The sequence below is a fragment of the Lathyrus oleraceus genome, chromosome 1 (genome assembly GCF_024323335.1).
Source record: "Lathyrus oleraceus cultivar Zhongwan6 chromosome 1, CAAS_Psat_ZW6_1.0, whole genome shotgun sequence".
NCBI classification, from domain to species: Eukaryota; Viridiplantae; Streptophyta; class Magnoliopsida; order Fabales; family Fabaceae; genus Lathyrus; species Lathyrus oleraceus.
The window spans coordinates 417,148,889-417,160,720 of NC_066579.1; the positions used below are offsets into that span (position 1 = coordinate 417,148,889).

At 33.8% G+C, this 11,832-nt stretch overlaps 1 protein-coding gene across 1 annotated transcript; it reads left to right on the forward strand.

Annotated features, from left to right (window-relative positions):
* Nucleotides 1-9,851: 9,851 nt before the first annotated feature.
* LOC127077825 (probable F-box protein At4g22030) lies at nucleotides 9,852-11,301 on the forward strand. Its single transcript, XM_051018742.1, has one exon. It carries the CDS (start codon nucleotides 9,929-9,931, stop codon nucleotides 11,171-11,173), a length of 1,245 nt encoding a protein of 414 aa, XP_050874699.1. The 5' UTR covers nucleotides 9,852-9,928; the 3' UTR covers nucleotides 11,174-11,301.
* Nucleotides 11,302-11,832: the final 531 nt, after the last annotated feature.

Genomic DNA, 11,832 nt, shown 5'->3' on the forward strand with positions numbered 1-11,832 from the left:
ATGATATGTTGATTTTGTTCTCACATTTTTTTTTGTTTTTAGCTTTATGTCGATTTTGTAGTAATACAACTTTATTGTGGATAACGCGTGCGTGTTGTGTTTAATTTTTTTACTTTTCGATTAATTTGAATTAATGTAAATAATTGTGACACTATTGTAATAATAATAATGTGCTTGATTGTTGCTCGATTTATTATTGCGTTACGATTTCGGAGTTAAAATCCAATTTAACTTTTGAAAATTATTTAGACACATAAATTTTGTTGCTCAACTTCTTATAGAGTGATTCATACATTAGTCCATTCTAAGTTAGCTTGAAGATAAATGCGATCGCTTTCGATTTCAGTTTGTTTCCGGTCCCGTGGCTTACTCTTGGGCCTTCTTACAATGAGCTCTTAAGCAACATCAACTTAACTTTCAATAATTTCAAATCTTTGTACTTTAATTATTTTAATTTATTATTCAAGACATTTTCATAAATAAAATCTAAAGAAAAAGATTATCCTGGATGGATTATCCAGTCGTAATCCCGAATATTAGGCCCAAGTTGTAAGAGCTTGCAAATCATAAATATTAGTCTTCTCTTCAAGACACACTCCAATATTCAAATCTTTTTCTCAATAAAGTATGAAGAAAAAGATTACCCTGGATGAAATATCCAGTCGTAATCCCGAATATTAGGCCCAAGTTGTAAGAGCTTGTAAGCCATAAATATTCGTCTTCTCTTCAAAACACACTCCAATATTCAAATCTTTTTCTCAATAACGTATGAAGAAAAAGATTACCCTGGATGGAATATCCAGTTGTAATCCCGAATATTAGGCCCGAGTTGTAAGAGCTTGTAAGCCCTACGTATTTGTCTTCTCCTCAAAATATTTGTAAATATTCAAACGTCTTTTTCCAATAAAATTGAAAGAAAAAGATTACCTGGGTGAAAGACTCAGTCGTAATCCCGAGTATTAGACCCAAGTTGTAAGAGCTTGCAAAAAATATATCCAACCAATCAATCTCTTTTTCGCCGCTGTGCGATTGATCAGAAAATCCTTTTCATAAACGAAAGACACCTTGTCTTAAGGTGATGTAAAGCAATGCTTCGGCCACAATTGTTGAGTTGAGATAAATGGCGTTTTTCCGAATGTTGATTTGTAAATCCATTCGATGTGTGGTATACGTCCGCTCCTCATCTGTTTTGGGTAAAACAATGTTTTCATCGATTAATACAATAGAGTTTTCGCTAAAATCGACAACAAACAAATATTTTCTACCCAGAACTACGTAAGCCTTGATTTCTCTGTTGAGATACGTTGGAGCAAGATTTGTAAGTTTTGTCAGGCCCACTAATAAAAAACTTAGGTTTAGTCCTTCGTCAAAAATCCAAAAAAACATTCTCCTCTCTTCTATTCTTTCTTTCCCACCTAATAACTCGAGAAACCTAACATTTCTAAGCTAACAAAAACACACACAATTAACCTAATGGTTCCCGTTGAATACAACGGACGTAAGGGGTGCTAATACCTTCCCCTTGCGTAATCGACTCCCGAACCCTGATATTGGTTGCGATGACCATAATCATTGTCGTTCTTTCTTGGGTTTTATCGATATTTCCCCTTTCCTTTTTAGGAATAAATAAAGTTCGATGGCGACTCTATTTAGTCCATCATGCGAGCGTGCGATTGCGCTTCGCTAAGTCGTGCTCCCATTTTTCGAGGTGCGGCAATATATATATAAATAAAAACACGAATTATAAATAAAAACACGAATTAATATATACTAACTCGATATAATTGATTTATAAATAAAAACACGAATTAATATATACTAACTCGCGGTAAAACGGGGTCAAATAATATTCTTTGTTCTCTTTCAACTTTTCTTGTACGTAAACAAAGATAATTTTTCCTATTGAACCGCGAGTAAGACCAAGGAGCAGTGTATCTAAGAAACAATACTTATTTATATTCCTTTCAACACAAAACTCATGCATGAACCTGCAAGAGTCAAATCTTTATGTTAAAGTACAAGAACATATGAATATAAATAGAAATCAACATAAAAACTATACTTACGAGCACCAAATTTATAATATGGAATTGTCTAGGTACTCATCTCCCTTCAAATACTCATAAATAGAATCCTTGGAAAGTATGAATAACTGACTTGGATCATGACTTAATGAAATACCCAAACATGGGTCTAGAATAAATTTGAATATCATTGATAATCTCTCAATGTTATCTAGTTTTTATGGTGTCGTTTCAATACTGAGCTGGTTGACAAAAAAACTTTCTGTCGTGCTTGTATCACCTGTAACTTTATCAAATACATTCTCTTGAATTTCCAACTGATTTGAATTTGTGTGGTTGAGTAAACCCAATGAATTCAATTTATGCATCATAAAAACAACATAAATATAATACAACATTAAAATACTAAAGCAATAATAACAACAACATACAACTTATACCTCAAGCACATCGCAAAGACACTTCTCATACATTTTCTCAGGATCTTCCTCAACCATCCTCTTTCCCTCCTCCTCATCATTCCTCTTTCGCTCCTCTCTCTCTCCTTATGGACACTCTCTCGTACCTTCTGTAATAACCTCTCCCTCTCCTCCTCCACGATCCTCTATTGCTCCTCCTTCTACCTCTCCTTTTCCTCCTCCAACATCCTTCACTCCTCATTCCACTTCTCCCTTTCCTCTTTCAACTTAACAACAACAATATTTTTAATCTCTCTCCTACGTTTTTTTTCTCTCTCTAGATGATTTAAGTGGTAAAAAATGTAACTTGAATCCAACTGCTCTCCCAAGACCACGAACACGCCCAAGGTGCTCCTCGGTTCCAATCGATTCTACCAAGATGTCACGACGATCTTGTGAAGCGAATAGGTTGGCTTTGGCTTGTTCAACCAGACCATTCTAAAATACATATGTAATTTCATCTTTACCAAATTTATTTAACCAAAATAAATATTGTTGAAAAATATCTACTTACAATCTTTTAAGCCACTTTGCGTGTAACATCTGATGTGAACTCGTCGTCTTTTCTTTGACGTGCCCTCTTCCATTTCTCTTTCCGTCATGGTGCATATGTGATCAAGGCTTATCGAATCTCCCAGCTCTAGCTTCCTTTCTTTTCTTTTTTATTCAATCATCTTCTTTTCAAGTTTTTGATATCCTCCACAAGACAATCTATGTGGATAGATATTTCTAGCTTGACTTTCCTTTCCTATTTGGCTCTTTGCCAAGAATTCAGGAGTGGCGCGAGACTTTATAAATTTCTTCCAAACATCCTGATTAATAAATGAATAAATCAAGTATAGAGGCTTATATTCAGGGCCATATTCATCTTTTGGATGTTTAATATAATCATGGGTGAGTTGTGTCTTAAATTCCCTCCAAAACGCTCACCAACATATGTAAGCAATTTCTTTTTCACCATACTGTCATGTGGACTAACATCAAACACCTCTTATGTTTACACAACACAGTTTTTATTAATATAAAACAAAAAATAAATGATCATATATACTTGTAAGCAAATCATAAAATACCTTAACATTTCGGTGTCTTTCAAGTCCTCGTCAAATTCGTGCCAACTATCTATCAAAGTACTCACTTTACTTCTACTTTGTAACGCAATGTAACCCATAAAATCCTCAACATGTTCACCATAAGCTCTGTCGGCTGTTATATCAACTATAACCGGTAGCGAATACCACTTTTGTGGCCTTTTTTAACTTTGGCATACATCGTGGCACCTCTAGTTTTTCTTTTATGTTCTGTATTAAAGTGTTTGTCGAATCAGACATGACTATCTAAATAAACCTCAAAATGAACAAGAGAAAATATTTTAGTGAATCAAACAACACATAGAAACATTCTAACTAACGTTTCGGTGAAAAACAAAATGAAGAAACGTACCTCAAATGAGTTTTGGTTAGAATAGAAAATATCTGTTGGAAGAGTTTTGAAGAATATATGTTGGAAGAGCTTTGAAGAATATCTATTGGAAGAGTTTTGAAGAATATATGTTGGAAGAGTTTTGAAGAATATTTGTTGGAAGAGTTTTTATGAGAGTGACGATGACAATCGCCTAGGTTTTTTTTTGTGAAATGAGAGTGACGAAATGGCGTTTGATCTTTGATAGCAGTCTGAAGTATTTCATGCAAAATATGTGACACGCCGGTCTTATATAAAAGCCGACATGAAAGTATTGATTAAAAATAGAAAATATAAAAAACACAATAACTCCATATTCTGGGAACTCACTTAAAATATATATCATATCGGTTTGTGATGAAAATTGAGGGATTTGAATATATAAAATAAAAAATTAAAACGGGATTTTAAAATAGTAATTTGAAATTGTTGATGTAGAACATATTACCTCTCAGTTGGACCATGTAACCGAGGTAAATACTAATAAAAAAGAAAAAAATTAACAAAGAAAAAAACTGAAGCTGGAAAGACACTAAGTGAGAAATACTAATTAAATCATTGAAAAAAAACATAAATGCAATAACTGATATTCGAAGCAAGCTCCTATATAGCTATATTCCCTTGGTTTTCTTAAAAAACGAGGGAACGTGTTGTTTATTTTATTTTTTTAAAATAAGACATGGCGTTCCCAAGACCTATACCCTCGATTTTTTATTTTTCGAGGTGTAAGCCTCTTCATAAAAAGCGTTATTTGTAGTAGTAACACTAATATCAGATTTGCTAAGAAACGTTATGAAAGGATTAAGGTTGATTTTCCATTTTGAATTTTTGACCTCTTTATTTTTTTTTGTTGACTATATTAAGGATAATGTGCCATTTTGGAATCCTTTAATTTTAACGCCATTATAGAATTCTATTTTCTTATGTATTAGTCTTCTTGTATTCGAACTTCATGCAGGATACACTTGTAATTTTTTAAGTACTTACCATTTATTCTCAGAACTCGACCTTCAGGGGTCAATTCTTCAATTTCATAGGCATTATTTGAAAACACTTGGCTAATTATTAATGGACCTTCCCAATTTGGTGACCAGTTACCTAAAGTCCTATCTTTTCGATCCATAGGTAAAATAACTTTCCAAACATAATCACCAACTGTAAAAGCTTTCGACTTAACTTTCTTATTGTAGGCATTGGCTATTCACTATTTTTGTCTTATGAAAACGTTTAGGGAAGATAATATTTCCTCATCTAAATCAACTAATTCTTCCTACATCATATTCTAATAATGGTCAGAAGGAACTTTGACTTGACTTTGAATTCAATTTTATTGAAAATAAATTTCGATAGGTGATAAAGGCCCAAAAATGGATAATATTTACTTATGAAAAATAGCATTTATCGAATTAAGGAAACACTTATTCATGAAATTATATACATTTAGTCAAGAAAATGATACTTCTAATGATGTGTGGTTAATTATTACAGGAATAGATCAAAGAAAGGAGAAAGCAAAGCAAAAAGCATGTCCTGTTTCGCTACGTGAATTCTGGTTCGCTTAGCAAAACCAAGTCAGAAGAAAAACATCCAGGTTCTCTAGCTAGCAGCGAAGAGGCAGCGAATGCCCGGTTCTCTAAGCGAGCTCTAGTTCGCTTATCGAAACCAAGTCAGAGGCAAAACATCCCAGTTCGCTAACAGTAGGGAGCAGTGAAGGAAGTTCGCTTAGCGTAGTTTGTCGGCTCCTGGAAGGTGGTTTGACAGCTCAAAAATTAGTGGAGAAGATATGATAGTTCTCTTATAAAAACTTCATCTTGCTAAGCGAACTCAGGTGGCCAGAACCATTATGAAAAGGGACCAAGAGCAATGCATAAGGAATCATCTTGTGTTTTGATAACAATTTGTAATAGTTATTATATTATGTCAAAAAGGGTTATAATAGACACTTAGGGGATGGAATCGAAGAATCGAGTTGGATACACATCAATGATCGAGGAATCATCACTGATGCTCACTCATCTCCAATTCTTCCTTTTTTTACAAGCTAACATGAAAATGACTAGCTAATATCTGTCTCTTGCTGGAATTGGAAGAATCTACCGTAATTGTATATATATTTACCATGGACTTTGAGCTTTTGACCTCTTTGTCTCTCAACCATGGACTTGAACTTCTTAAAAACTTCAAATACCTCATCATTTATCTTGATTAGGTATGTGTTCGCTGTTGATTTTGACGAACAACCTCTGGTTTTCCAAAACTTGTCGAATTGGGTTACTTGCAGGATCAACCATACAAATCCTAGGACATGTGCAAATTTAAATAACTTTGTAACTCTTTAGAACAACCTTTGTATCCTTTATTTGGTTTACTAAGTCTTTCATGTACGAAAGATATTGACTAAAAGTGCTTAAGTAAAAGTAAACTTAACAAGACTAAGATAAAATGGCGAAAAATAAATGGCGAAGAATAAATTGCATAAAGTAAATGCAAAGGATAAATGACTGGTAAATGTAAAGGAAAATTGGTAAAGAACTTTGAAATTTATAAGATAAAACTTTAAAGGAATGGTGTTTGTTCACACGTACATTTTCCAGATAAGGCTCTTTTCTCTCACACGGGTACTTTGAGTATTTTGCAGGAATTTTGTACAAGTTTTTACACACACCCATTCTGATAACAACTATCCTATTTATATACAAACAAAATAACTGTCACTAACGAATAAATCCTAAAACTATGACACTTGGCTCTCTGCATAACTTCCTTTCGCCAAGTGCTTCCACGCGTCTTCTGCCAAACGTCATAACTCTTTTGAATTTGAATTTTCGCTTTACGTCGAAACGACGCGTCTCCTCAGACTTGTCGAATTGTCGAAATATCATAACATCATCCATACTTGTCAAAAACGTCTTTTCATCTGCAGACATCTTCTCTTGTCGAAATATCGACCCATCAACCTATCGAAGTGTCGAACAAGCATCTCCATTTGTCGAAAAAACTATTCTGCTTATTAATTTCATGGCGTCAAAAATACATGTATACAGTATGTCCATAGATTTCTACTATGATCATCGATGAATGTGACAAAATATTTGTTACTACCATTGGAATCTACATGCATCAGTCAACACACATCCGAATACACCATCTCAAGGTGATTCTTGGTTGTACAACTTGCACCCATGCTGAATTTACCATTATGTTACTTCGCTTGCACTCATTCTTCACAAATTTCAGTCGGTATATTGATCAATGGCAACCCCGTTACCATTCCATTCTTTTGGAAGTATTTGAGATCTCAGAAATTGAGATGCCCATGACGATAGTTCCATATCCACTCTTCTCGAATTTTCATTGTAGAAAGACATATATTCTCCCTAGTCTTTAGCTCAACCTTGAAGGTTCTATTGGCATCCATAATAGCTTTAAGGACCAAAACCTCGTTTGCATCCATAACACACAACCCCTTGTTTTCCATGTGAATCTTGTAACCCTTCTTAAGAAATTGGCCAATACTTAGAAAGTTACATTTGATTATTTGAATGTAAAATACATCTTTGATCAAGGAATGTCCACCATCCCTTCTCATGATCAAAATATCACTGATCCTATTGGATGCTAGAGTGGTGTCATCTGCGAACTTCACTTTGTTCTTCATGGCACAATTAATTTGAACAAACCAATCATTTCTCCCAGTCGTATAAGTAGAACAACCGGAATCCAAATACCATTCTTCGCTGCAGTGGATTCCTTCTCTTACAATCACCATAAAATTTTCTTCTACATGTAACCGGTTACAACTTTCACGTAACCGATTACAACATGTTTTTCCAACATTCCCAAAATTATTGATGTTGATGTCCTGCAGCCTGCTGCTGTTACATTCTCCTTATGTGATCATGACCAATAGTGTATTCTCCTCATTAAACTCCTTCTTATAACCTTAGCTTTATGTCCTTGAGGTTCGTTCTTGTTTGCATTGCACTCTCTTGTAAAATGACTGAACCTATGACACTTAAAGCATTGTGTCTTGCTTTGTCCAAACTCTTCCTTTCACCTTTAAAGTTTCCTTGACCACCATTTTTGTTGCAGCTACTCTCACCTCTTTGAAAAGTTGACTTCTTATAACTTTGGGACTCTCTTCCACCAAAATTCTGAAAATGCCTTTTACTCTACATGGTCCATTTTTCTTTCGATCTCTTGTCTTTCTTGTTGAAGCGAGCTTACAAAGCAATTTCTGCTCTTGCCTTATCCTTATTTCTCTCCTCCATCATTTTCTCATGAGCCTCAAGAGAGCTTTGTAACTCCTCTTTTCTCATCATCACAAGATCCTTTGATTCCTCAATCACTAAAACCACATTGTCGAATCTTGGCTTTAAAAAATGCAAGATTCTCGCGACAATGTTCTGCTCTGTGACTGTTTCTCCACATGCCTTCACTTGATTCACCAACCGAGTGATGCTCGTTGTGAAATTGTTGAGTGTCTCCTTTTCCTCCATTTGAATCAATTCAAGTTAACGTCTGTGAGTTTGTAATCTCACCACCTTCACCTTGTTATCCCCTGCGTATGTCTTCTCTAAGATCTCTCATGTTTGCTTTTACAATTCGCAATCACCAACTTTCTCAAAGTTATCATCATCCACACATTGATGGATAAAAAACAACGCCTTAAAATCCTTCATTTGTCGTGATTATTCGCATCAATGATGGGTAGGTTTGTATGAGTTCTTTCATTAGAGATAAAATTCATGTTGCACGCTAGGTGTTTGTAGATCAGAACCAGACTCCTAATGTCAAATACTAGAACTTAAAACCACAATATTGGTGAATACTGGAGAAAATTAGAGTGTAGAGAGGGAGAGAGAGAGAGAGAGAGAATTAAGGGTGAGAATGTATTTCATTAGCAATTGATGAGGTTGTCTCAAAAGGTATTTATACAAATGTTTGGGATATAATCTACACAAACAAATAACAGAAAAAATAGTTTTATCGTACCTGTAAACGATTACACTAAATATGTAACCGGTTACATCTGTTACAAAATTAATTATATTCCGTGGTAATGGTTAACATAATCGATTACGTCCACGATACAATCTCAATTTCTTCATCTCAGAAGTGATTTTCGTCATGTTGTAATCAATTAACACTCGGTTACAATACTTAAATTATCAAATTTCATTTGACATGAATTGTAACTAAACTTTTACACAATTAATCAAAATTATTTTTAAAAAGAGAGAATTTTTTTTTTTTTAAGAGTAATATATAAGGTGTAGGTGAAAGAATAAGTGTTAAGATAACATTTTTCTTATATTTAGGTTCATATATATATCCTCTTTAGACCTTTTATATTGACATGCATTAGAAATCATATATTTATTAGTCAGTCTTTTATATCATAATTGAATTCAAATATATTATTTCACCATTCTTCATTATCTTATTTGCTGAAGAATTAAGGAATTGAAGTCCACAGAAGAGATATTATAACATATTCAAAATTCAAAAATTCAAAATGAAAATGTGGAAATTTTGAGACTTAGTTGGTATGGTTAAACCAAAAGACACTTAAAATAGAGCACTAGCCATAATTTATATTGGCAAAAGTAAAAATTAGTGAATGAAAGTAAAAAGTCGATACCCTTCGTTGCATGTAAAGAAGTATTGTGCAGCCATAATAACGTACGTGGTTTTAATTTTACTACGTCGCATCACATGTTGAGAATTTAGACCCAACAAAGAACAAACATAAGCTTGAAATTTTGAACAGAGAATATGTCAATTTATTAAACTGGTCAACTATTGTTTTCTTTATTTGATTTTGACCCCTTCCTTACCTATCCCATTGGTTCTTACCTATATAAATATTCACATTCGATACCACCTTATACTAAAAACATTTCAAACCTTATACATATATTTCATAAAGCAAACACACGTTACCAAAATATACCTTAGAATTATAATCCATATATTTCATTCATGGCTTCAATATTACAAACTTCAGTTCTAACTTGTTCTTTATCATCTTCAAAGAGAGTCATTAATGCCGCAATTCATCTTCCCAAGCTCCCAAATATTTCATTGCCACCAAAGATACAAACCAGTCGAAAACAACAACTTGATCATCAACATTTAATACTAGAAAGCAGCAACAACAACAACACACAACATGATCAACAACAGCCGAAATATTCTAACGCCACAATTCAACTCTATGCAGTCTTAGAAGCTGTATCCGACAGAGTTGAAATGCATCAAAACATTGGCGAGCAACGTAACAACTGGAACAACCTTCTCTTAAACTCAACCAACATGATTACTCTAACTGCGACAGCCATGGCTGGTGTTGCTGCTGTCACAAGTGGAGAAGGTGCACCACTTTTGGCTCTGAAACTATCTTCTGCTCTTCTGTTTTCTGCTGCAACTGGATTATTGCTTATCATGAACAAAATCCAACCCTCTCAACTCACTGAGGAACAAAGAAATGCTACAAGATTGTTCAAACATCTTCAAAGTGAAATCCAAACCACAATTGCTATAGGAAATCCTAGTGAGGAAGATGTGAAGAATGCAATGGAGAAGGTTTTGGCACTTGACAAAGCATATCCACTTCCCTTATTAGGAGTAATGCTTGAAAAGTTCCCTAAAAAGTATGAACCTGCAGTTTGGTGGCCTTCCAAAAATGGAAAAACACAAAGCAAGAAAATGGGAAAAATGAATAATGGATGGAATGAAGAATTAGAAATGGAAATGAGGGAAGTCGTTGAAGTGATAAAGAGAAAAGATGCTGAAGATTATGACAGACTTGGAAACATAGCATTGAAGATAAACAAGAGTTTAGCAGTTGCAGGACCATTACTCACAGGAATTGCAGCTATTGGATCTACTTTTGTAGGTAATGGCAGTTCTTTGGCTGCTTTTGTTCCTCTTTTGGCTGGTTCATTGGCTACTGCAGTCAATGCTTTTGAGCATGGTGGACAAGTGGGAATGGTTTTTGAAATGTACAGAGCTTCTGGTGGCTTCTTCAAGTTGTTAGAAACGTCAATTGAATCAACTTTGGGAGAGAAAGATTTAGAGAAAAGAGAAAATGGAGAGTTGTTTGAAATGAAGATGGCTTTGCAGTTGGGAAGAAGTATATCAAATCTGAGAGAACTTGCCTCAAAATCAGCATCATATAGAATGGAAGGTGTTGAAATAGATGAATTTGCCAGCAAAATATTCTAGGACATATATGTTTTATATATCCATTAATTCATTTTTTGTATATGTTTTATTCCTTCATTCTTGCTATTCTTTGTAGTTAGTTACCTGACTTAATCAATAGAAAAGAAATTATGTTTTATACCGTGCAAGAGGCCTTGTATCAATTAATCACATTTTGAAATTATTATTTGTATGTAATCTAATACTATAAATGTAATAACATATATATAAAAATAACGGAGAAGAGGATTAAAATTACTCTAATAGCATTGGCCTGTTTATTTCACCTGTTTTTTTAACATAATTATAGTGTTACATATTTTAGTTAGAAAATCTTTTACAATTATTTTAATAAAAAAACTATTAAATAAAAGATTAATTTAAATAGTTTTTTTTAATGTAATTTTTATGTACACCTCTATGTTTCAGTAGTTTGGCATAGAAGGTTTGCCTAGTTGAATTATAATTAACATTGTTATGTACACCTCTATGTGTCAGTAACTTGACATATAAGGTTTGTCTAGTTGAGTTGTAATATTTAACATTCTTTCATCTTGTTAAGATAGAAGTTGATCATTAGGGTTTAGTGGTTGTTTTCCTATGTCACTGATTTTGTGGCAGAGAAGAAAGTGAGTAGGTTCTCATATTTAGGGGGCTATAAATAGAAAATCATTGGGTAG